At 38.1% G+C, this 27,439-nt stretch overlaps 1 protein-coding gene across 1 annotated transcript in view; it reads left to right on the top strand.

Annotated features, from left to right (window-relative positions):
• MYPN (myopalladin) overlaps positions 1-27,439 on the top strand; it is a gene marked incomplete at its 5' end in the record, with an annotated part of 48,331 nt that overhangs the window by 16,269 nt on the left and 4,623 nt on the right. Inside the window, 14 exons of the mRNA XM_082002012.1 lie at positions 555-626; positions 843-984; positions 1,936-1,959; positions 3,972-4,088; positions 4,728-5,097; positions 7,122-7,709; positions 10,032-10,179; positions 21,987-22,208; positions 22,745-22,894; positions 23,836-23,915; positions 24,450-24,576; positions 25,275-25,364; positions 26,114-26,321; positions 27,025-27,190. Of these exons, the coding sequence (XP_081858138.1) occupies positions 555-626; positions 843-984; positions 1,936-1,959; positions 3,972-4,088; positions 4,728-5,097; positions 7,122-7,709; positions 10,032-10,179; positions 21,987-22,208; positions 22,745-22,894; positions 23,836-23,915; positions 24,450-24,576; positions 25,275-25,364; positions 26,114-26,321; positions 27,025-27,190 (2,504 nt within the window). The remainder of the gene's footprint in view (positions 1-554; positions 627-842; positions 985-1,935; positions 1,960-3,971; positions 4,089-4,727; positions 5,098-7,121; positions 7,710-10,031; positions 10,180-21,986; positions 22,209-22,744; positions 22,895-23,835; positions 23,916-24,449; positions 24,577-25,274; positions 25,365-26,113; positions 26,322-27,024; positions 27,191-27,439) is intronic.

Here is a 27,439-nt window from a genome sequence, read left to right as displayed (position 1 = left end):
AAATGAAAAACTCTATTAATCAACTTATATGAGCAAGTTTTCCAGGAGGAGAACAATTTCATTCTGATTTTGTTCAGTTGGGTCAACAGAGTGACATTCCACCCCTGTGAATTGTTTGGTTTTGGCAAAGGAGAAGAATTACAGTAGCAGTCACACACATGACTTGACTTAAATTTTCCTTATTAACATTCACAAATATTTTGTAAGAATTTTTAAAAGGAGACTACCATCAAGCAGTCTACATAGATTTGCCTTAGTGAAGTGTTAATGACAGGTGTTATAATACACTGTATTGAAGTTTTCCTTGCCATGATTAACTCAATAAGGCAATAAGGCAATAACAGCATTTTTGTTACTCAGCAGTAACGCATCTAGAAGGACCACTACCAGTTGTCTATAACAGAGCAACTTTTATTCGTTGCATTAAATATTTTTCTTTGGACTTCACCCACCAAAATCTCTTTTGTGTCATTCCAAAAGCATGTCTCTCCTGTATATAGAGAAATAGCCTCTGTACACCTAAACATCATCATGTGATGTTTTGCAATCTACAGGCTCAAAGCCCCACTAATTATTTGCAAGGACTGGATGGAAGACCTATAATTGCTGCTCCTGTATTTACAAAGGTAACTTGTTCTATGACATATTTGAAAACTAAAGAGGTCCGTTAATTGTATAGCAAGATAATTAAAACTTCCTAGATATCAAAGGGAAAAAAAAAGGAATTACGCATTTCTTAAGCCATTCAAGGATTTAAATGGCTTTATGAAATCTTACTGAAATCAGTATTACTTCCAGACCAATAAGAAATTTACTGACTGTCTATTCATTTTCTCTATTAGATGTTACAGGATATTTCAGCTTCTGAGGGGCAGCTTGTTGTCTTTGAATGTCGGGTGAAAGGAGCTCCTTCCCCAAAGGTTGAATGGTATAGAGAAGGAACACTGATAGAAGATTCTCCAGATTTTAGGATATTACAGAAAAGTATGTTTCTTGTGTGGAAATCTCTTGTCTAATAAAATACAGCCAAGCAATAAAATTGCTAACATAGCAACACTTTGAATTTCTTATTACAATGGTAAGAACTATATAAGTCATATTTACAGCAATAAATCTGGGTTCCAGAAGCCAAAATTGTGGATGAATTGAACAGCATACTCACAGGTAGTGCTCGTCTGAGATTCCCCAAACTATTGAATTGTTTTGCCTTCTGCTTTGATCCCTTTGCCACTGCAAAGTCCTTTTCTAATTAATCCTTAATTCTGCTGCTTGTTTTTCTTTTTGCACCTTTTATGTAGCATTTCTTGCCCATAAGTCCCTCATCTTTTAGTTAAGTGCTATTATCATAGTGCTTATGGGCAATGGATGGCTTATTTATCCACAAAAGTACCCTGATGCACACATTAGCATGCTCACACATACATGTGTGTGCACATGATACATGATAGCTTGTAAATACGTACTTCTACTTTAATTTTCAAATGCAGTCAAAACATCTGCGCTTTTAAAACAAGTCACTGGAATGCTAAAATTGCTAAAACTCAGTAGGAATTCCTTTAAATACTACACTAAATCAAAGCTAAATGAAGCAGTATTTTATCACAACTTGATTTCATGTGTGTAATAGTTTTAGAAATTGTCTCCAAGACACACCAAAGTAGTACTAAGATTGCAAAAAAATACTTCTTGCAGAATTTATTTCCTATTCATAATTTCGCAAAAGTGTTCATAAGTGTTCATACTGTTCAGTGGATTTCACATACCATTGAGTACAAGGCCTAGCTGTCTCCACCACCTCTTAAATAGAAAATTGGATCAAAAGGAGTATTCCGTCATATGGAGAAGATCAAGCTTCATAGTTAGTGTGTAAGAAAAAAAAAATCTTGGCAAAAGTAAGTATATTCAATCTACTAATTCTGCTCTTCTTCCCTTTAGAACCACGATCTATGGCTGAACCAGGTGAGGATCATTCAAAGGCTCATACTTTTTTGATTTTATTTTAAATATTTAAACTCCATAATTTAATTAACATAGTTTCCTCTATTCCCCATGTTCTATAGCTACTAGTGAGATGCATTTCACTGTATACTGTTCCATAAACGTATAACTTGAATTAGTTCTATCACTTTTGAAGTAAATAATGTTTCCATTCTGCTTTGACCCAGTTCTAACTTAGGACCTAAATGTTACCACCTTATGAGCTAAAGACTAATAAAATTAATGTGTGAGGGTCCCCTGTATATCTGAGGTTCGGAAGTATACCAGATGATGTAGGACTGAGCTATTTTTATCTAGTTTGCCAGTTAAGGAACATTGCATCAGATGTTTAGCCATGTTAGTGATTCCCTTTGCTTTCCACCAGCGTAATATGAGAGTATCACATCAGGTGTTCCATCTCTGATATCAGCAAATCCTATAAAAGTGGCTGGATTTGCTAATTTCAAGGGTCAGAGCAGAATGTAGGCTACTGTGCATGATTTGAGCAAAGAAACCTTATAAATTTTGATCACTTCTCCATGAGACAATCAATCTCACCGTTACGCTTTTCACTATTAAAAATATAAAGCTGCCCCTCTTAGACAGAAAATTACCAAAGGAGTATTAATTCTTCTGGAATATAAACTTCTGTAACTCTTCTCCTTGCCCTTTTAAAAGTGTTTTACCCCAAAAAGTGTCTTGAAAGAGTCTCCTCCTCTCTGCAATATCTCTCGCTGAGACTTAGGAATGAATAAATGGAGCTTCTACCAGAACCCACTGATGCTGTTCCTTTACTGTCCAGTGGCATCACTGCTGAGTAATGTGAAGCAGTTTTTAGAGGGTAATCAGCTGGGTGCAGTTGTCACTGCCTCATCACCTGCTGCTCATTCAGAAGGAATCTGGATTTCCATGCACGCAGTGGTTGGCAAATCCAAGTACTATAAACTAGATACTATAATGCCTTAAACTAGTTCTATAATCCTAGTACTATAATAAACTATTATTCTCCTATAGTTGTTAGCAAATAATCTCTTTGTTGCTACTAGATTTTCCTCAGTGATGACATGAAACAATCAAGTTTAAGTGTGGTATGGTCTTCTACAGAAATACTCATATTAATCCTGTACTGTTTTAGGAAAGTTTTTTGCAGAATGGTAGCAAAATAAGTCACTGACTAGTTGAAGAAATGCTATCATTCCTCATTTCAATACACTTTAGATGTTACTCTCTCTCCCCATCCCAGCTACTCAGCCAAATGAAAGATTTAAACTCCCATCACCATAGGTATTTATTAGCTGATACTGCTGCCCGGACATGTCAGATATCAGTCAGACAGCAATGTCATAACCCCAGATTTACTTTTCAAGACTGAATTTAATTTTTGCTACTATAATTTTGCTAGCCCATGCTTGGTGCCCATTAGTCATCTTCACAAAGAAGTGAAAAGGCAACTTTCTATAAGCACAGTTAGTGCAATCTGCTCTATCTGCAAATCTGCACAGGTACTTTTGGAAAATGCCAGCCTATACGTATGTGTTTTGTATTTCTTCACCTTACAGTGTGATTCCACTTGAATTGCTCCCAGTTAATTGTAACTAAACTTTCAACCTGCAAAGAGATAAGAATACATATATTTCAGTGAGTCGTGATTATAGAGTACACTATATTACTCCAAATGAAATGTTAAGTTCTTCAGAAAGTCTGTACTTCATGTGATTAGGAAAACATTTTCTAACATTTTCCAAACATTGCTGACACCTGTTCTTCACTTCCATTGGGCATGCTGGAGCACAGAGGGTACCAGTTGCTGCAGACAATGCTGATAACAGCTGCTGCACACAAAGGCTGCCAAAACTGATAATACTGATGACACTAAAATCAAATGGAGCAAGGTGAAAAACCTTGAGGAAATGTCCCCGAGGGTAGTCAAGGCTTTGTGTGTTTGTTCAATGCATTTTCACTTCAAGTAATAATACTGCTCTGATACTTTGCAGAGGAAATTTGTACTCTTGTCATTGCTGAAGTATTTTCAGAAGATTCTGGCAGTTTCACCTGTACAGCAAGCAATAAATATGGCACAGTGTCTAGTATAGCTCATCTGACTGTCAAAGGTAAGAGTTTGGTTCAGCCCTTTGCTTGCTAGTAAATACAAGCAGAGCAGGCTGTTGCACTGTACAGTGCAAGCTGCTTATCAAGCCCCCAGCCCTCCCAGAAACACAACTCTTGCTGACCTCAAGGTTTGGGCAATAGCCATTTTCGGAATCTCTATGGACTGTCTAGTTTGCTGTTTCAATAACCCTTTGGTGCAGAGCCCAAAGGAAGAAACCTTAAAACAGATTCCTTCACACTACCCACACGATTTATGCTGCCAAGGCACTAAGCGGTTAGGTGAGCAAAGTACAGTACATAAAAGCATAGTGCATTATTGACTCCAATGCAGCTCAAGTTCTGGCAGCGTTCTTCATAACTAAAAAGTTAGAGAATTCTCTGAAAAGAAAGAGAAAGGTTGTACTTCAAAGATGCTGGTGGAATTCACGGGGGACATGGCTAAAGACCACTGCTGGATCTTCCAAACTAGAACTGTGTCTCTTCTTCCCCCACCTTTACAATATTCCATTGTTAAGGGAATTTGTTGTTAAACAACTGAGGTCAAACAACCTAGTCCAACAGCTGGAAAGACATCAGAATGAGTTTTTGTAACTTTTGTGATTTCACTTCACTCTATGGTATTTACATATTCGCTATTTCAGCATCTGAAGACAGTAGTAATGCTGCTACCCTTCACACAATGAGCTCAATCAACTTAATTGCTGCTGAACATCAACCTCCCTCACATACTCCTTCCCATCGTGTAGTAAATCAAACCCCCAAGCCAAAACTTGAAGGCGTTCTTGTGAACCACAATGAACCCAGATCGAGTTCCAAGATAGGTCTCCGTGTGCACTTCAAGCTGCCTGAAGATGATAAAGGAAGTGAATCATCACCAGAGGACGCACTTGGTGCTACAAACCAAATCAGACCCGACTATTTCCAAGAGAGAATAAATGGACAGCCAATGAAAATACCAGAGCCAACATCGCCATCCAAGGAACCGCCCCCAGTACTGGCTAAACCAAAGCTGTAAGTAAAAGGGATTCTAAGTCTCAGGAGCATCACTGATATTATTTAGTATTCATAGAGCAGGACACTATTGCACTAGAGCAAAAAACCTCAAACACAGAACAAAAAGACAGCATCACAAGGTTCTGGTCGAATTAACCATACTCTTAAGAAAACATATTCTACAGAGCTAGGTATTTTTTTCTGTATATTCCTCTTGGAATATACAGAAATTCAAATACAGTTCTCCAAATTTAAAAGGAAGATGTTTTCCCTTTGAAATTTTATTTAATAACACAATGTTTTCTGCTGCAAACAAAAGGTGAACAAAACTGCTTTTATGCAGGCAAAATAAAAACAGGTTCTTCAAATATATCTCACTCAATTCCAAGTATGCGATTTTGCCAAAACCAGACATACTCAGTCTTACAAATAGTGCAGGCTAGCAACTAGCTAGCAACTGTAGTCCCAAAGGCCATGCCTCATGACCTTTATGTCTCACAAATGTGATCTCCTCCAAGATTAAATACTTGGAAATGTTTGATAATGTGAAACCATTTGAACTAAAAAGCACCTGCACTCAAGTGTAGTTTTCTTAGAGGACAATTTATGGAATTCACACTGCAGTTTATTAAGAAATATCTTTTCAGCATTTTTAAAACCTCCCAAATCTAGTTTAATAAAGAGCATGCAGAGTCCTTCATTTCATCTCTTAAATAGGGAGAAGCTTTAACTAAAGGCTCAGAAAGGACTTGATAAAAAGTAATTCACTGGTACTCTTAAGCAGGGATGTAAGTTCACAGCATAAACGTTACAAGTGAGAAGACAGAATTTACATACTATGTAGCAGAGGAAGAACTTGGAGCAGTGGTTTTTTAAGTTGTTAAGCACATGTTCAGAGCTATAGCGTGTTTAAGGGGGGAGCAGAAGCAGTATTTAAGTTGCCCAATGCTTGCATAAAGCAGAATTTCTCTCAACCTCCCGCAAAAAAAACTGTAACAAAGGAGTGCATTACAATGCGATGTATAGATGAAGGACCCAAAATCAGGATTGCACAACTTCTAACTCTCCAACATTCTACTTTTTGAAAGCTTGAAAATGCTATCTTTATCTACCCTTAATGTGATTTTCTTTAGTACATTATAGAAACATTAATTCTTCTAAATAAAAAGAAGTTCAGTTGACTTCATGCATTTGGTTTGTCAGTACCAGTTGTAGTTGGTCTCTACTTCTACATTTTTCACTTTTTAACAACTGACAATTCATTACATGATCATTTCCCATATCCTCTATGTTCTTTTTGGTTTTAGAAGGGGAAAAGTTAGCCTTTTTTCCATGTGCTGTATTTCCATATACATAATAACCAAATAAACCACTTGACGAGGTAAAATAATTTTCCTTAATTGCCAAGTAAAAAAGCCCTGAAGACATATAGTAGATAGCATCTAGGAAACAATTGCATGGAATGCAAGTCCTCTCTGAATGATGCACTCCTGCCTGTCGCTGAATGTCACCACCACCTAAACTATGTTGGTAGTATCTCTTTTGGTGGATTATTAAAAAACTTTATTAGCCAAAATGCTGGTTTCAGAACCCACTTTAACAGGACCTAAATATCTGCAATCTGGCTTACAAACAGTCATTTAAAATCCAAAAAACTATATCCTACTCTTAGTTACACAAGCAGAGAGGTACTAAGGTGACATAGAGCAGAATTTGACAGTGCTATCCCTTAAGTATCTTCAAGTAAGATTTATATTTCATGTGTTAAAATGTAAGAAACATCTTCAGCCAAATAATTTTCATACAAAAAGCTTTTGTGCCTTTGGCAAAGCAGGGGAAAGAAAGCAAAAGTTTATTTTAGCAGTAAACTAATATTATGCCCTTCTCGTACCGTTAGAGAATATGTCATGTAGCAGTTTCCCCGACCTCTTACTGTATCATGGGACATAGAATGTTTCTCTCTCAATTCACATATGGAAATATAGTCAGCCAGCACATTCAGGGCTTATGACCAGTTTTGCTCATCTTTGTTTTATATGCAGGGATCAGACCCAGTTAAAACAGCTCCACAACCAAGTCTTGCTTGAGCAACAGCAAGTGCATCAGACATCTACAAGAGAGTTGTCATTCAACACAGCTTTACTGAACTCTGCTACTTCCCTCCATCAACAGTCCACCTCAACTATGTACAAACAAAACAAAGCCTCTGCTTCACAAGCATTCAGCTATACCCGACCTAAGCAGTTCCTACCATCACAAACCACACCTCCTACCAGCTCCTCTTCCACCTCCTCAGTTACAACATTCAGCAACATCCCTCAAGGAACTCAAAGAACAAATAACAAGGAAAATTTCACAGGAAATCCTCCACCTGCCCAATCAAGATCTTCAGGAGTGTTTACAAGCAAAAGTGAACAGTCTCTATCAAGCCCTAAAGAATCCATGGTGCCTCCATTAACACTTCCTACATCTAGTGTAAAACAGTTTCAGTCGCAGAGTGTGACTCCTGCTCCTATCTCCCCAACTGGCCGGATTCAGAATCCAGTAGCTTTCCTTAGCGCTGTTCTTCCTTCATTTCCTACTGTGCCATCAACCAATGCTATGGGACTGCCCAGAAGTACACCAGCCACGTAAGTAGCATTATCTGTATGTGCAGAAGCAGGGGAAAGAAATACTCATAAAGGAAACTAAGATGTGTTTCTGTTCAAGGGTTCAGTGGGGAGTTTACTGAAATGCAAGTCATTCATAAAATAGAAAAGCAAATTATTCATATATTCTGGTTGTTTAGTCTACCCTTTACATTCAGTTAAGAAAGGAAGGGATAGTAGCTTCTTAATAAGATACATCAAGGGTAAGATAAATTCAAGATAGAGAAATGGGAGTTTATAAACAGATATATACAAGAATTTGAGGGCTCAGAGGTTCATAACACTGTACTAGTGGGAGAAAAGAGATTTCATGAGCTTGCAGGATAAGTCAGTCTAAGACCATTTTCCCCTATATGAGCTATAAAAACATTCTTACCTATTGGAAGCAACAAGTAAAGTTTTAAAAGGTCCCTCATAATCCAAGTTATTTCTTAGTCCGAGTAAATCTAAGAAATAACTTATGTAAAGGTATTTTTCTGGTTGCCATACTTTCTATATTTAAAGTCCCCCCAAAAATCTCAGGAGAGTTAATATTTGCACAAAAATATTTTAATTGACAGCCAGCATGATTTCTGTGACAAAATGGCTACCATACAAGCAAATGAGAATGATGATATACTGGAAATGTTGTGGCTTTAAGAGTTTCTTCTCTACTAATGGAGTTGAAATTAATATCCCTTTTATGAACTACATGAACCCTATGTTAGCACAGCTAGCACCAGTAGATTGATACAACATTTTATCCATAGAACTCCAAATTCTGCACAAAGTATTTCCCCCTTTTACCAATGCTACACTTCAAGGTAGTGACAGCCATCAGTAAGTCACAATCTCCTAGCTGTTTTGCTGATACTGCATCAACCAATCTGTAATTACAACAGAAAAAAAGTGTCCCTGTATACATAACATTCACCACTCCGTGTGCCAAGAAATCCTGCCTTCAAACCATTATTGCTCTCCTGCTCCCAGACATTCTAGTTCCTCAGCACAGCCACATAATTGCCATAACCCTGTGGCACATGCCTGGAGGCTTCATGGCCCTGGCATCATGGGCAGGCATACGTAATAAAGTTACAAGGTTCACAGCGAAGGTTTTAACTATACCCCACTCAAGCCTTTGGCCTGCTTTCACAACATTGCAACAGCAAGCAAAAATCAACTGCAACTACTCATCCACTCCCTCTCCTCCCCTCCAGAGCTGATACACAAATGATCAAGCACTATTCTCTTCACATTAATGACAATTAACCCTTGCAAAGTGCTTCACCTTTTCTAACTGTTGCGCAGGCATTACCAAATAAATCCTTACAATACGACTACCAGGTAGAGTAGTTAAATACCATTTTATTCATTTCACCTTTCCTGGGTCCCAGCCCAGAGCTGAACTCCCACATAACTAGAGCTCACTGTGCTGAGATTCTAATCTAGATCTCTACATGGCAGAGATTCAAACTGAAGGCACAAAATATCAGGAACGAACCTGAAAAATATCTGTGTGAATCTGTGCATATCTATTGAAGTTTCAGCTTCCTTTTTTGGCACTACCAATTATAATAATTCTGGTTACAAAAGCAGTGAGAGATCACCACGTCTGCAGAACAACAAAAGGAAGATATCTTGCACAACAATCATCAGTTATGCCTTTTACCTAGATCCCCTGTTATTCACATGCCAACTCCTGGTAAACTACTAGAATGTTGCACACTCTTTAGCAGCATGTGGCTACCGTGCTTCAGCAATGCCCTCTCACAGTCTCCCAACGATCTTATTTAAGAATTTAACTATTTTCAAACCTTACTAAAATAAAACAGACTACATCTATAAACTAAAAATAAAAATAACCATTGACGTTAGGTGTCATAAGAGCATGAGAGAAATGGAAGAAGTAAAAGTTCATGGAAAGAGTAAATGATCAATGAAGATGTGAGATAAAGAACAATGAGAAATTCTATTAACTTTGAAATTATTCCCTGATACAGTAATATGTACAAATGGTACACCTATGGTAACATTTATACATGTTTCTTTAGCATTCATTGTGACATCATTATTCCATATTGCTTATTATAGTATTATAATGCTTACTGTCTTTAGGATGTGTGTCCTTAATTCCTACTGGCATGGGAATGGGATGCACCATTAAAATAGTACCAAAAAAATCAAATCCCATATTGCGCTTTGGCTTCTACATAAAAAATAGTAAGTTCCTCCAGACAACTGAAGTGTAACATATCATATCGCCCAGGTGACAAAAAAAATATATCCTGGTTGCTGCATGTTAGTATCAGAATTTTCTTTTAATAGCCCGACCCAGGGATTAACAAAGAAAAATGTGAAGCCTCTGCCATTAGCAACAGATGATTCTCTTCGGGAAAATAAAGCTGCACTGGTAAAGGACCTGGAAAGAAAACTGCATTTCAGAGAGGATGTTAATCAACAAAGTAGTCAGCAGGTAAGAAAACCAAGTGTTATTAAAATAAATTTCACTCATGAACAAGATATGTATTATGACTTGTGAAACAAAAGGTGTTTGTGTGGTTGAGCTGCTACACTACTTTGCAGAGTAAAGTTTTGTGGTAAGTACTGGTTTGGAATAGCAAACTGGAGCTTTGCATAGGAAGTATGAGGGGATGCAGTTGTAGAGGGTTTACTTTGTGACTCAGTAGCATTTTTAATTTCTGATCATCTCTAATAGAGACCAGTAGGAATGTAAAACTTTCTTCTTTTCATGGAAGCTTCTGTACATTGGATTTCATTTTTTCACTTTACGAGTTGCTCAACTTGTACACGTACACATTCATACACTGTGTATTTTTAACACAAATTAAGGAATAATCAAACTCATTAAGAAATAGTTTCTGTTTTTACTTTGAACTAAAATGCACTATCAATTTTTAGCATTAAACCTATTTTTCCAGATCTCCTGACTTATACGAATTCACAGGGACTTGTTAGGAACTTAAAAGTTTTTGGCAGCTGTTGCTGGCATACACCAAACTTTAGGCCTAGCATTATTAGAGTTTAGCAAAATAACAAGCTTTTACACAGTTCAAGGAACTAAATACCAGTTTGTTCTTAACAGGAATCAATCAGTTCAGTGGATCTGGGCCGTGTCTACGAAATTAAAGAAGAAATAAAAAATAAAAACACTGTAAACCAGGTCCAGACACCCTCAAATAACAGTAGGACACACTAAGGACTGCTAGATCGCTTTCTGTCTGTAGGTGATTATGCTACTCTCACCTTGGCCATGGAGCCCTCCATAGCTGTCCCAGCTCAGGCTTAACACAGCAAATAATGGTTTACCCTGATCTGTCAACAACAAGGGAACTTTTCACGAGGTCTGTTAGCCCTTCTGACAGAGAACATGCAAAGATAAGCAAAAAGCCATGGAGTCTCTGGAGTAAATTAGTCTCTGTGGACAACTGCAGTGTAATCCCTGTTTTTTTAATTTTGCTGTTGACCTTTCTTTCTGACAGATCATGCTGCCAAAGCACTTTGAGTAAAACAACTGGCAAGCAATATGTTTTGCAGATGAATTACAAGTGTTACAATTTGTACTTGCTATGGTAGTAAGAAAAATTATTTAGAGAGCTACTGTGAAATACCAATCAGTCTTTCGAGTTAACTGCATCGTAACCCCTTAGCAACAACGATCGCTACTAGTGTCAAAGTTATCTGCTGACAGCAAAAGTTATTTATACACTTATTTGGTATCCTGTATGAGACCAAACCAAAATGTTGATTCCCAAATCCCCCAAACACTGAAAAAATTCATAGCTGGCACTTCTCTAATTGTAACGATAATTAGCATGCCAATGGTAATGAACTAAAAAACAATTTAGGCTTGCTCAATAAAAGTTCCCTCATTTTCCCCTCAGTTCCCACCTTTAATCACTCCTGATTTTGTTCTTCCACATCCAGGAAAACTACTGCTCAGACTGACTCCAGCAAATTCAAGTCTAAGTCTTCTCCTCAGTGAAAGCAGTGATTATTTAAAGAGATGAGAAGATGCACAGTATTTTCCAAAATTCCTATTGCTTTGCCATTTATAGAACAATCAGCATAGTGAGAATAATATGTTGGAGTGCTGGAATCATAGCTATAGATTTTGTCCTGTTTTTTCCTCTTGTAGTTAACACAGAGTTAAAAAGGAGATATTTTCATCTTATATATATAGCATATCTGCATTAAATTGATTATTATAATGGTAGGGAAGGAATTCTTATTCACTTTCTCAAAATACAAATGCAACTCTCCTCTGTATGAAAGATCAGTGCATAATGAATGGAGTACAGTATCCAATAAGAATCTCAAAATGTTGGCTTCCTTGTATTCTTTACATACTATTTAAAAAATTCCTTCTCATAAAATGTGTCCTATAGCATATTTTTATTTAGAGAATTGTACTGTAACCCCATATTTCAATAGCAGCATTTGGTCTCATTTGCAATATTGGCAGAGCACATAGGGATCATCCAGAATGAAAGCTGCAGATGACAAGTCTGTGTCTTAAAGTGCAGTACTGTCTTGTATTACTATATAAAGTGCTATAATGAACATGAATGATTTACATCCTGATGCTCTATTTATTATCTATCATTGACTTCCATACGAAAGGTGTTTCGCTTACAAGTCAAGATTTTCCTAAGTGTCAGCATTATGCACTCAGCATGATACCTAATAATCCAGATGTACTCCTTCTGTTTCACCCATTACATCATGCATCACAAACAATAAAGAAATCCAGAATCGGAACATAGCTGGTAATTTTGCTGATGTTGTATGAGACAGAACAGATTAGTCTCTGGTTTTCTACAGGTATGATAATCATGCAGTGCTGACAGAAACACAAATATGGTTTCACTAAGATTCTACCTGAAACTTTCATCAAGCACATGCGCTAACAAGCTGTCATTTTTACCAGTAAAAAACACCATACCTGGCATTAATGCAGATGGTTATATTGCCAGGTGAAATTTCTTCACAATTAGGAGTGTTGAAAAAAAGAGCTTCAGTTACACCAAATGTCTTCAGTCAGATTTGCTCAGTTCTTTCAAACCAAAGATACACTAAATGAGGATTAGCTTTAGGCAATTGCAGGAAAAGGTTAGGACAAATCCCAGGATATAGGAGACTTGACTCAGTTTTTTCTTTGGCCAGTGTAATTCATAGCTCTTAACTCCCATAAGGACAGCCTAACTCCTTGCTAGAGGGATGTATTCTGTTGGTGCTGTCGCAGGTTGCACAAATAACTAAGCATTCTTTATCAGCAGGATAAAAATCTGGAAATTCCACTTTTCAGAACAGCTCCCTTAAAAGAAGACCTGAGCCTTTCTCTCACCTTCTCCAGCTCAATGATTAAAACTTAAGACTTTCAGGCAGTGTGGAACAGGCCCTCCTTCAGCAGGACATTTCAGAGAGCATTTCAGCTTAATGGTTAGGGTTGTTTGAGGAAGCTGCTGGAATCGTTTCTTCCAGTTTGTGTCAGAGGAAAGAAACAGAGACAGACTGAAAGAGACTGAGAAAGAGAATCACCCTCCTGCCTAGGAACTAGGACAAACACCTCAACTCTGGTCCTTTCTGTAGTGGATGTTTCAGTATCTCTGCAAAGTGAAAGAGGACAAGAAGGACAAAGAACTTCCCTGTCCACTCATGTCCTCCCCCATAATGTTTTGCTAGCATGGAGCTCAGAGCTTCCTCTTGGAGACAGAGCTTGAAATCCCATGAGACAAAGCATCCAAGTCTCATAATCTCAGTGAGTGTCTGGCCTACTGCACCACTTGATGAAAGAAGAGCACAGCCAGTGTTATCTCCAGTTCTCAAAATCTGTCAATCTAATCCACAGGGCCTTTTATCTTCCCCACAAGTAAAATATCTTGGTAATGTTCAGTTAGAATACAACATGTGGAAACAAAAAGACGTGTGAGGAGAAAAAGGCAGACAGAGAATTTGGGGGGATTTTGGCAAACGGAAAAAAAAGTAAATGTGTATTGCAAACTGATTCTTTTACCCTGGTATTTGAAAACATTTACAGACTTCACCAATGTGACTATAAATAGAGGAAATTCAGCTTTACTTAGAAATTAATGGTGTTATCTCCTCAAAACTTTGCTATACAAATAATATGAAATAGAAAAATGAGGTAATTAAACCTCAAAATTCTGTACAGTAATAAAAATAAAGGAATTAACTGTGCAATAATAATGGAGAGTTAAGTAGCTGGGCCTGGCTGATACCTTTTGGTTATAAGAACTACAAACTGTGCTCACATATCTGTGTCATTTACTGTAAAGAATATCATGTGGCAATGCTGGTTGGTTGTGTCTCTTTTGTAAGACCCAGATAGCAGCGTGGCCACTGCCTTATTTTGAGGACAAAGAGTAAAGCTACAGCTGTTTAGAAAATTATGCACAGTCCTCACAGGCAGTGTTACCTCCACTTCCCAAAATCTGTCAATCTAGTCCATTGGGCCTTTTATCTTCCTTTTACTTTTGCTAGGGAATGCTATATAAGAAATTTCAGAGCAGAAGAGATGCAGGGTTTGTCCAAAAGCTTTTAGATCATTAACAACCACGGTCTGTAAAGCCATATGCAGAACACAATTCATTACACAGGCCACATCACCACTAACACCCCAACACTGATGAAACAGAATCATCTCCTTGCAGTTCCCATACTAAGCAGTCAGCCTCAGAAAGGTTGCAAGAATCAGCAAGATCTCTGTTCCCTAGAGCACAAGAATTACACTTAATTGAAACACTCCAAAAGTCTTGTTCAAAAGCTGCACATTATCTCCCAAAGGTCAGCAAATGTAGGCAACTTTGGACTAAAGATGGGAATTAAACCCCAAGTCCTCACAGAAGCTTGTTTGCTCTGTACTAGAAATGAGAAGAGATTTAAGAACCTGACCAAGACAAATTACCAGACCTTGACATTAATAGGTATAAATTCCCAGTAATTGTGGGAATGAATAGTTGAACAACCACTCGTAGCTGTCTTCTCAAGATCTAGATCTAATCAACAACAAAGTACAGACGGGTTTTCCTGGTAAGGATCCTGGCTTGCAGAACTCATCACGTAGGAAAGGGAACCTGAGCTCCTCATGCTTTCACACACACTCCCAAGCTGCTTACTCCAGATGATAAGTCTGTGGGAGTTGGAGATGCAGACCTCATTTGCTTTCTCTTCTGTTTTCCTCTTCCTCTATCACTTTGAGCTGAACTTTATTTTGAATATTGTCTAGCTCTGTACCACAGATGACTTGCTAGACTTCAAGGGTTAGTGTTTACATTTGGATAGCATGATATTCATGCTTTGTGCCATGTAAGAGCACTCAACTGCAAGAAATAAGTCACTTCAGTGATACCTCTCCATGGGACATGATAAGTGAAGAAAAGCATGCACACTGGATCTGTTGTTTTTTGATTCCCACTGCTGAAAGAGAGAGGGAGGGAGATGAGAGGCAATCCAAAGTAAACAGAAGATTTCAGTCAGACTAGCCTAGATTAGATATCGAAGCCAAGGAGTGTTACAGCTTGGAAGCAGACACTGAGATGCAATACATGCCAGATTCTTAGATAAACTGTTAGCTGGGTTTAAAATAACTCTGCCAAAAAGCCAATCTAGTAAAAGTTACAAAACTGGGATTAAATTGGGAAATTTGTCTGGAGTTGGTAATGAGTGGCAAACAGAGTTATGTTTTTGTAGAGTATATGAGAATCAACATTTCAAATAAAGTTCTTCTAGCCTTTCTATTTGTGGTAATTTCCATGGGTTAATACGCTAATGTCAGAATATTTTGATGCTACAAGCTTCTACTAACTGTAAATATGTATTCTCACTAAGATCTGAATTCTGCTAAAGTCAACAGCAAGATGGGTTTTAACTTGAACAGATCAAGGATTTTAGAATTCCTATTCACACGCAAAGGTGCTTAAAAACTTAGAGGAATTACAAAGTCTACGCAATTCCCCTTTTTGCCAAAAAGATTCACAGGTAGCAGTAGCCCAGAGGCTAGATTGCTTGACTCAAGATCTAGCAGAACATGATCCAACTACCTGCTCTGTCACAGACTTTCTATGTTACCTTAACAGGTCACTTAGTTTCTTCAGACCTCAATTTCTAATATGTGAAATGCAGGTAATAGCCCTGCCCTGAAGGCTGCTTTGCTGTCAGGTGCTCAAAAAATCATGGTGATGGGGCCAGATAGATCAATCACAGAGACAAAATGATGCGAATCTGTACCTTCAACAAGACTTGCATTGAGAGATTTTGTTTCCCATACTGCTCAAGTAACAACCATCCAGCAGCACCCTACAACAATATTGCCAAGGCAGTGCAAAAGCTAGCAGCTCCCCAGAAGAGAATTTGCATTTCAATTCTCCACCTGCCCCAAATTCTCACTAGCACTTGTCTGACTTTATTTTTTTTTCTTTTGAGTTGACTTTTTTCCAGCTCATTCCTGCAGAACAGGTCACTGTGGGATCGGGTGACTGCCAGTGATGGCAGGAGGGACATGTGGGATCATATGAATATGAGCAGGGAGGGAAGCAAGGGAATGCTGCTTCTAGCACAAGCTAGCAACTAAACTAGTTCAACTACATTGTCAAATCATATACTGAACACACATCTCTGTGGCAATAATGCTGCACAACTCACAAGGTGCTACTAATGACTCGAGAAAAATGGTACAGAACTGCTTAAGACACATATGCATGAGTGCATCTCCTGGCTTTGCTCTGGTCAGTTTTAACAACTTTTACCCTTCTATTTATACCCTGCCAATATTAATGCAACCACCACTGCCTACTCCCCTTCTGCTAATGCATGGAAGTGAAATATCCAGGTTTCAAGAGTTGCAGTCTACTCAGCATATATAGATAGATAGATAGAGACAATTATATACAATTATAATATATTTGTATTATATATATTCTAATTTGTACAGAACATTTAGACCTCTAGACAGGATTTTGAATTTTACAGTTTCTAGCTGGGAGATAGCACAATTTTAAACATCTGGCTACCATATTAAACAAGTGTGTGAATTCCTGTCTAAAAATCTCATGTTCCAGGAAAGTTGCCAAAAAGCAGCTGGACTCTACATTTTTTCCCCAAAACGGAGCTTGTACCTTTGTACTCTTTCCCTTAGTCTCCTTAGTATGCTGAACTGCAGCCTAGTTTTAACATTGTACTCAGTGATCACATTGACTTGTTCTTTGTATGACGCTTTATGAAACACTTGTCTGAACCACAGCCACAAACACTTTGCCCTACTCGACTTACGTAATCACATTCAGAAATAGCTTTATGGCTTATGTGATAAAACCAGTTCTTCAGAAAGCCATATTGACAACTATTTTCTGTTCTTGCTAATCCTAGAAGAAAATCTACCAAAGCAAAAACCTCCAAGATTATATTCTCTATACAACTGTGTATTTCCACTTATTTCAGAGATTCCTGTTCTTTATAAGAAGTTTGGTATAACGCCTTTGGTCTATGTATGATGGCATTAAAATTTTCACAGCAATGTTAACTTAGTCTTGTTGGTTTGTGTGTAAATTTATATAGGCATATATATGCACGCTAAACAACACATTTAGAAAGACAAAGTATGAGCACAACACACAGGCAACACTTAGGGGCTGTGGGAACCCTAACTTCAATATTTTCTAATTTAAAATGTACTTTTGAATATAACTCATTAAAATGACCAGTCCAAACACATGCAGTCAGCCTGCACAGTTCCTAGTCAGAGACTGTTGCCTGGGCATGAAAACACAATGACTCTTGTGGTTTCCATGGGCAGAGAAGCAGCCGTCAGTAATGATAGCTCAGTGTTGATAGTGCAGCAATATGTATTTGTTCTGACAAACTGCGACTTTTATTTTATACCTTTTTCTGGGTATACAATATGTGTGTGCACATATATCAAGAGTGACATGCACTCAAGAAATGTAAAAGATCCTTCCTCTACCATATCTTCTACTGCAAGCAGATGTATGAAAAGGAAGAACTGCCTGTATTTCCTAATGAAGTAAAGTTAGTATCTTCAGCACATCAGTCAGGAAAAAAATGATACACTGTGTTCACAGAAAACTTTTTCAGATCTAGAACAGAGGCAAGAAACATTAGGTTAATTACAGCTTGAATATAATTGTTCTAAGTTTAATTTATATTAGTTGGTTAGACAATTTAAGACAAACCTGTACCTTTGGAGTAGAGGCAATAAAAGATGTTAACAGTCTCTATCAGCATTGTTTGGTTTCATCTGTAGGCTATCATGGCTACAGCAACCCTATACTATTAATTTCTTATTACATACCACAACTTCTTTTGGACAGCAATGAATCTGAAAAAAAATTTAGTATGAGAAATTGCTGACTGAACCCAACTATCTAGAAACAATACTGAACTATCATCCCATTAGCTTGCAGTATTTCATTGCCTCTTAACTCCACTCTGTAGCATTTTTTTCTGGAGTCAATATCTTACTCATTAACACCATGCCTTGAACGTGTAATGGTAATGCCTTCCTAGCCCCATTATTCCCCTCTGCTAGAGAACACCATATGATGACAAACTTACTTCAGGGACCAAGCAATGATTCCCCAATCTTCAACTATACAGTTGCGGATGTATTAAAAGTATAAAAGTACAATACTGCCTTTCTAATTTGAAACGTTATTCCTGTCATTAGCAATTTTCACTTCCAAGACATGCTTTTGACACAGTCACCAGAAAACTGAACTAAAGAAAAATTTGATCGAGAGATTAGTTACATCATTCTGAAAAAATCCTCACATTCACGCTTTGTAGGTCAAATGAAACATGCATGTAGCTCAATAAAGTTGAAGACTATATACAACTAAGATAGTCCAGTGGCAGATTGATGTACTGCCATAAAAGAATGATGTTAACTCCTGCTAAGGTTCACAGGGCAGTAAATAACTGGCCTGCTGGCTTTCAGATTATGCAGATTGAATGGGTTTTTATGTGGGAGCAGATGCAGGCTCCTTACATTTTCTTCCCTTGTTCTCTATTACGTTGCACTTAACAAATACAAGGTGTTGGCTCTTCCAAAAGCCCTCTTCCAATTTTTAGTCTTCTAGACTACTGCTTTCAGTTGCTATCTGGCTCTGAGAAGTCTTAACACTTTTCATCCCCACTCATTTTATTCTAACCCCAGTTTAGAGTTGCCCTCTCAGAGTAAAAAATCTTCACAGACTTACTGTGTTTGGCTTCTGAGGTAACCAATTTGTGAGTCACTTCACCTTACTCTGTCCATCAGCATGTCCATCTGTTGCCCTCTAAGCATACATAACATTTGAAAAATGGCTTATCTTTACAAAGGGAATAACAGTGCTCAAAAGTGCTCAAATATTATGAGAAACATGGATGCAAACCAGTGTATTTAGCTCTATAACTATGGTGTCATATAATCAATATCCAGAAATAATTACATAACTTTTGAGAGGGTCATTAGACAATAAAGAGTAACATGTTTAAACAGGCAGAAATTAAGACTCTCTGTACCGTACTTGCTATATTGCCCTGGACTTTATTCATGTGACAAATCATTAGATGATGGAAAGGGAAGGAGGGAAAGAGATTACCCCTAGCTTAATTAATCTTTAATTAGCCTTCACATTTCCAAAGGCCACACAGCATGTGAAACCCCTGAAATCAATTTCATTCTTAGAAGAATTATGTATAGTATCTTCAGGTCCTACTGAAAAATTCAGACTCAAGGTAATCCTTTCTCAGTAGGCGCAATTTTTTTGCCACAGATTTTGTTCTCTGCTGTCAAAAACTACCTAAACAACATGAAGGAACCTATTAAAGCTCTCAAAGACATGGAAGGAAAACAAAACTTCAAATATGTTCTTCAGTACATCGCTGTCAACAAAGTATTTAGGTCTCAATTCCTTAATTTATGGGAGACTCTAGAACCAAAATATGACTGCAGTCCGTTTTGGTGACATGGCTGATGCTTAAAACATAGTAGTCACTCCCTGGTTTTTATTTGATTCTTAGTTCCTAAAAACACACAGGCTTTTTGTCAGTATCAAGGGTAAAAGACTGATTGCTTAACTTTCTCTTAGAACTAAATTAGCTCTTGCCATCTAAAGGGAAAAATTATAGCTTTGGTTGGTCAGAAATCAGGCAATCTCCAGTTTTACACTGGTCTAACCGAGATTAGAATTTGATCTATTAAAGTCATTTGTTGAGACATGCTGTGTGAAAGAAAAAAAGCTCAACAAGTTGAAACTTTATAAGGCTGTTTGCTGATCACCAGCTGTTGGCCAGCCCACAGAGCAAAGACAGCCAGCTGAGAAAGTGGATGATACCATCTAGTGGCAGGCTCCCACCCTTTGGCGCACGTCTCGCACAATTCTACAGACCTGCAAGCTCAAAAATTCCTGCTTGGCAAAGCTGTACTCACAGTGGTATATTTGAAGAAAGTATCAGAGAGCAGACTGTCTCTGTCAGAGTGGAGGGAGCGTTAGAGGCAAGGCAGGTATCTTGAAGGGGGGTCCCTGTGAACACTCCTATTACCTTGTAATTACCAGTACTGCTCCAACGCTGTGTGGAAGGAACAGAACAGCCCTGCAGCATCAGAGAAGGGAGGAGTGGAAGGGGGACTCAGTATCCAGTAAAGAGAGTTCATTCATCGAAGCCCTCTCCTCCCTGATCTGAGCTGCCTGCCTTTTCCTACCATAGCTAATCTTTACTACAGCTGACCTTACAGCAACCCCAAAAAAAAGATTTTAGATGAAGAGACGTTTATACAACATCTACCATTAAAGTACCAAAATCAGATATTACCAGGGTGTTTATTCCACCGTGGCAATTTCCAATTTCTTTTACTTCCTAGCTGCCATGTTTTCATCCTCTCTCTCCCAAGTCTCACAGACACCTGTCTCCTCAAAACTCCCCTGTAACCTCTCAACCTTCGGCCACTTCTTGGTTTCCTGAAGAAATCAGAAGACTGTCAGCTAAATTTTTGCGCTGCCTCTCCATCTTTGCTCCTTACTATTTGGGAACTACTGGTCGAGAGCATGTTGGAATAGCTAAATGATCAGTGATGCAAGTCCCAGTGATTTGGGATCTTTGCTGGTTCTTTAATTAACTTTCTATATGATTTCAGACAAGATTTTCTGAACCTTGTTTTTTCAGCAAATATAATGTATCTAGAGGATAGGCTATGTCCTTATTTACTATTCACCAGTTTCTAAAATTCTATTTAAAAAATGAGAATTGCACTTTTAGAATTGCTCAAGTATTTCTCTTCCAAGCCACAGATCATTTCCTTGCTATAACAAAGCAACAAAACCCATCGTAATAGCATTATCTGACAGATTAAAGTGAGATTCTGAAGACCCAAGCTTGCCACAGAAGGAGAAGAAAACATAATTCTCCTCTCAGAAATGTCAGTGCCCTTCAACAGAAGCAGGAACACAAGCTCTGGACTTAGAAACTGCATAAATCCAGGTCTGAGCAAACTGATTTGGTTACTGCTACAGGCCTACATATGGTAATACAAGCTTCCCCACAAGATAGTTTGTAATGACTTAAGCAAAATATTCTTGCAGTTGTCTATGTTAGTTTAGCTAGGCAGCGTCTGCTACCAGAAATGTCCATTCAGGTGTATCTGTAGTGCTCCACCATGCCCAGAATAAACACTGTTTGAATAAACACTGGATTTGTGTCAAAAACTGAAGCTGGGTGTTGGTCTGAAGCTCCACATGTCACAGCAAGAGACATTTGGTCAAATGCCTCTTGGTCTAGACAAGAGACACCCTCATGCAAAACAGCTAAGTAACAAGAGGTTTCTAACTGACTTCAGGAGGAGGCTCATAATCACATCAAACTATCTGGAAATGATAATTCATGTAGGAATATACTGGTTTTCTTCCATCATCAAATCCTCAAAAATCTGGTATATTTTAATGACCTTTTTTGATCAACAGTGTGCAAGAGTATAGTTTTTTTCATAGGGACTTAGAGGAATTACACATTTGATTTTTTAGCTGCCCTTGAAAAAACTCAGTTTCATTAGTTACATTCTGCAAACTTAAGACACAGTGAGAATCTGTGTCTGCAGACCAAATTCAGACTGTTTCAATATGTCCTAGTTTACGTAGGCTTTTTTATTTTCACTCATTTTAGAATTAAGTCTAAAAGTGCAAATGACTGCAAATACCACAGAACACGACTCGTCTTGTTCAGAACCATGCCTCTCTCACTCTGCAGGAATACAGGATTTCAAGCTTTGAGCAGAGGCTGATGAACGAAATAGAATTTCGCCTTGAACGTACTCCAGTGGATGAATCAGATGATGAAGTCCGACATGAGGAAATCCCTACAGGCAAATACATAGCACCCATCTTTGATAAGAGACTCAAGCATTTTCGGGTGATGGAAGGATCCCCTATTACATTCACTTGCAAAATAGTTGGAATACCTGTTCCCAAGGTACGTCATTCTCACTGTCAGTGGTAAAGGAATAAAAATCAACTACCCGCTATTTTCTATACATCCCTGTGGAAAGTCTCACTCCTAAAAACATGGCTTTCTGGAGAGAGCTCTAAAACAAATTATTCACCCCCCCTTCTAAAATAACTATATCTGCTCCTGAGCATGTATCAGGCCTTGATGTACTGTACGGACTGCCTCACAACCACCCGACTCCAAGAGAAACAGAACTTCATAAACCCACAAAAAATTAACTTCTCAGAAAGATGAGAACTGATCTGAGACAACCAGTAATGTGTCCACAGCCAAGAAAAGGGAACCTGACAGGCCCAGCTATGTAAAGGAGATATGCAGCTTTCTGAGCTCAACCTGGAATCATTCTATTTCACATTGTAAGGGATCTGCAAATTTTATAATACTCTAAAATTTTTACTAGCAATTGGTCAACTTATTTTGTGTTCTTATCTACACTTTTCCTAGTCAGTATTCCACTACAGAGCATGTGTTAAGTCACTGGGGGGGTCTGATCACTACAGGTATACTGGTTCAAGGATGGCAAGCAGATTTCAAAGAAAAACACACATTTCAAAATGAACAGAGAAGAAGATGGAACATGTTCTTTACATATTGAAGCTTCTACTAATGATGATGATGGCAACTACACGATTATGGCTGCAAACCCACAAGTAAGGTGTTTTATTTTCCTCTACAAAAATGGTTGTTTCATCTTTTTCTAACGTATCTTAATAGGAACACAGATTGGGCCACCGAGTCTGACATCGAGTGGTGACTGTATCAAAAATCAGATGCTTCAGAGGACAGGAGAGGAAACCATGTAATGCAGAATGATGAAACTACTCCCCTGTTCTTACACATCCCAGTCACAATCATTAAGGACATTTTTTCACGTCAGTAACTCCTGCCCTATCTTCTGACACCCCTCCTCTATTGCGGATAGATACCTTTTGAGATGTGGTGACAAGGCAGACATGATTTTTCAGGCAGAAAGAATAGAGCAAGGGAAAACAGAGAGTTACATCAAAATTGGAAGTGTTACCAAACACAGTTATTCCTTATCTAGGACGCAAAGATGTGGATCTGCAAATAGTCTCATCCCCTAATAGCATTCTTCTTCACCCTATATGCTAGCTTAGCTGTTTATTTAGCAGTACGCTCAAGTAGATCAGGCAATTTTCTCCAGTTTAAATTTTCCCTTTTTTCTGAATTCCATTTCAGCCCAACTACTTTTGAGTTTCTGTGTGGCTGCATAAATAAGTATGCTAGTACAAAGGTACTAGCAGACAGTACCTGTAGAGACACAGTGTCAGGAATGAACAGGCAGGGACAGACACTGCTTAAGCCGGTTTACATAGCACCTCTGCTAAATGCATTGCCACAGCCTTGAAGGGTCTGAGAAACACACTGCTCTAAACACACAGAGAACCCCTGTGTGCACTGCACTCCGCTGCATGCTAATAGCATTTGCTTTGAATAAGTAATATTTACCCTACAGTTCAAGTAGTTTATAAAAATAAATCCTAATGCATTGTAAATGTTACATATTTATACTTTAAAATGAAACGAGCTATTAAGCAACTATTAATTCTGCTTCCATTGTGATCTGCAGGGGAGAATCAGTTGTTCAGGCCACCTGATGGTTCAGAGTATCCCCGTTCGGGGCCGAATATCAACAATTCAGCCTCACAGGTAATACGAAAGACAAATCCTTCAGACCCTCTTTATGCTTCTTACTGTAGGCATTCGAAATAACTACCTACTGTACTTCAATGCTCTCTGTACTTCAGTTGTCAACCATAAAATGGAAATAACAGCAGCAGTTCCCTCCCAACAGGTCATTTCTAGAATGTAATATTTTTGAAGGTCATCTTCAAATACAGGGAAGTTTAAGTGTAAAGTGTTATTTCATTGACCGGTTGCAGTGGAGTTGAAGGCAAGGGATGGATTAGCAAGATGAAATTCATCCAAAAAAGCAAAAAGAAGCAAAGGACAGCTTGGGAATCCAACTACATTGTGTACAATTAACTACATAATAAAGTTAATTTGATAATCTTTCTAAATGGAAAATATGCAAGTATTAAATTACAGGCAGTCCATTTCTTTCTGCCCTTTTATTTAACTCAAGCTATCTGTTCACCTTTTTCCACAATTTCTTCCTTTTTTTAAGCATTAGGAAAAAAAAGGTTGACTTCCAAACGTATACATGGAATTTTTGCGTTGCAGAACACGACCCCGGGTGCCAGAAGGAGACAAAGAGGCAGTTGAAGAACGCTTTTTCAGGCCATACTTTCTACAGGCTCCAGGTGACATGGTAGCAAATGAAGGGCGACTTTGTAGGTTGGATTGTAAGGTATTAACTGTTTCCTCTGTTCATTCTCACTTTCCCTACCTCTGCACGTAGGTGTTTTCATGTTCTTTATTGCATGCATGAACACTTTCTGTTAAAGTTTTAATGCTTCATTTTACAAAAGTATTTCTTATTGCCATTGTGTCTGAGCTGATTCAGGGGATCTCTTTTCAACATATGCTGTATGGAATGAAGAACATAGAAAACACAACCCCAGAAATAGAAGGCTCACTTACAAAGTTGTTCGAATTACTCGTATGTTCATGGTGTCCTTTACCAGTCTGAACTCCAGAAGTTCATCTGGGAATGACAGGTCCTTTTGCTCTATTATCAAATTCCTGACCATAATCCAGAATAGCACAAAACCACCAGAAAGAGAGGATTCAGCATGTTGTGTTGTTCAAACAAATGTTCCCATTGTATTGGAATGGATTACTGAAGATTAATACTCCCTGAAAAGAGGGAACAGAGCCCAGTTCATTTTATGCTTCCCCAGCATGCACAGATGCAGAATCATCCCCATGTACAGGTTTAAATCCCCACATGAGAGAGTTGTCAGAGGTTAGAGTACACACAGTGAACATCCTGTTACTGAACAGCTTTAAGAAACTCATCTGCACCAACATATTTTGGTAGTCCCTGTATGTCCTAGTAGCACAGCAAAGGTGGTACTGCTGACACTGACCTCTTTCATGCTCCAGACTGTCTCCTACCCTGAAGAGGGTAGAAGCTCTGAAGCAGAAGTTAATGCCCTGAAGATGAACAAGATTCATTACTACTTAATTTATGATGTAAAGTTTACTAGGGAGCATGCCAAGGAATTTGGTTATTCTTAGCTCCGTTATCCTGGCAGAGCTTGTGAAGCCTTAAAGCATGTCTGGTATTGCATAAACCTGGAAGACAGCAGTCCTCGTTCAGGCAAGTTCCACTTACCTCTTTCTCTGGTTTGTAGAATATTGTTTGGAAAGCAATATTTTAGACATGAGTAAGTACTTCTATCTATTGGAAAGATCTTTAAGACTATAATACAGTCTAATAATCTTTCAAAAAAAAATACTTCATCTATAGTGTTCTAAAGCATACAAGTTTAACAGCTACAAGGACCTGTATCATTCTGCATCAAATTTTATGTAATACAAAGTAATTTGTATAGAACTTGTTTTCATCTCTATTAAACTCTGTAGTGGTTTAAATCCAGGGTTTTGATTTATACTCAGCACTAAAAAAAAGAAAACTAGCAGGTTACTAGGAGTCTTTTGTGAATCTGATATATAATCAAGTTTCCTCCCTTCTAAGAAAAAGGTAGGCATCTCATGTATTTGTGTCTCTTGGGATTTCGTTGCTTGTTTGTTTTCTGTTTTTCTCCCTTTTGGAACTAATCAGCAGAAAAACAGAAGCTGAGAAATAAATTTTAAAAAAATCTTTGTGTTCCAGATTTTGACATCATTCAGATGGTATCTGAAAAAAGGCTTACCTATGAATTTATTAAAAGCTATCTGTCAGTTTGACATTTGTCTCCAGCTGTTTCACTGTCTCTTAGGTGAGTGGGTTACCAACTCCAGACCTGACGTGGCTTCTGAATGGCAAACCTGTGCTACCAGATGGTACCCACAAGATGCTGGTCAGAGAGACTGGAGTTCACTCTCTGCTTATTGATCCCCTCTCACAAAACGATGCTGGAACTTATACTTGCCTTGCCACTAATAAAACAGGACAAAATTCATTTAGTCTGGAGCTCACTGTTGTAGGTAAGAATCATTGAAAAACTAGTCACAATGATGAAGTTATTTGTATGCACTTCTTCAAACTTAACTTACTTCGTTTCCCTACAGGCAAGTATAAATAAATAGTTAATCCACTGATAGTAGGAGAGTTCAACAGCTATAAAACTCATCTGATGGAGGGATATGGACCTGGTGCTCAGTTGATAGGTGCCCTCCTGTTATTAACAGAGGGCTGTAAGAATTCTCTCTCATCATCTCTCTCTTGTCTTGGCAAAATGACATTCTTAATTTTCTCCCCAGAAAATGCTTAGGGTTTGAATTCACAATATATGTTGAGGCCTCCTAGATTTCAGTGCTGATTTTATTAGTTTTAAAATGTTTTTCAGTAGAAAAATACAAATATGAATACTGTTCTTTAATAAAGCCTTACAAGATGTGAGATACTGAAACTCATATGTCTGGCATTAATTTCCTGCAATGGTAGTATGTTTAGAGCCATTAGATATGCAAACATTCTTTTATGAACATCAGTTCTGCCTATTATTTTCTTTATGTTCCCTTACAGAGGCTATCTTATGGCATTTCACTTTCCTTCCAATATCCCATTAAGAATTCATAACCTATTTTGATATCACAAGAACAATTTTTCATCACGTTCTTCCATACTGCTCAAAGCGAATCAAAGAATAAAATATCTGTTGTTCAATAATTCTTTTTCTTTCTCCAGCAAAGGAAGTAAAAAAAGCCCCCATGTTTTTGGAGAAGCTTCAGAACTGTGGTGTTCCTGAAGGGTACCCTGTCAGATTAGAGTGCAGAGTTGTGGGAATGCCACCCCCCATATTTTACTGGAAGAAGGATAATGAGACTATCCCATCAAACAGAGAGAGAATGAGGTATTGTACCACTGTACTCATGCTTGGAGTTATTTGTGGCTGCACCAATTGTTTCCAGGAAAACCTGTGTGATATGTACAGGTGGTGTTCTTCTTAAAACAACTTATTTCACCCACATAAAGATTTAAAAAGCTGGCCTCACTGTGAGATGAACAATAGCTATTTCCTTGGTTCAGAATAAAGGCATGGAGCATAATATGCCACTGCTTCAGAGCGCGGCAATAGACCTTTCGGGCCATAGGCCTGATA

This window comes from Phaethon aethereus (assembly GCF_964289735.1).
Source record: "Phaethon aethereus genome assembly, chromosome: 7".
Lineage (NCBI taxonomy): Eukaryota > Metazoa > Chordata > Aves > Phaethontiformes > Phaethontidae > Phaethon > Phaethon aethereus.
This window is presented reverse-complemented; position numbering and strand designations above follow the sequence as displayed.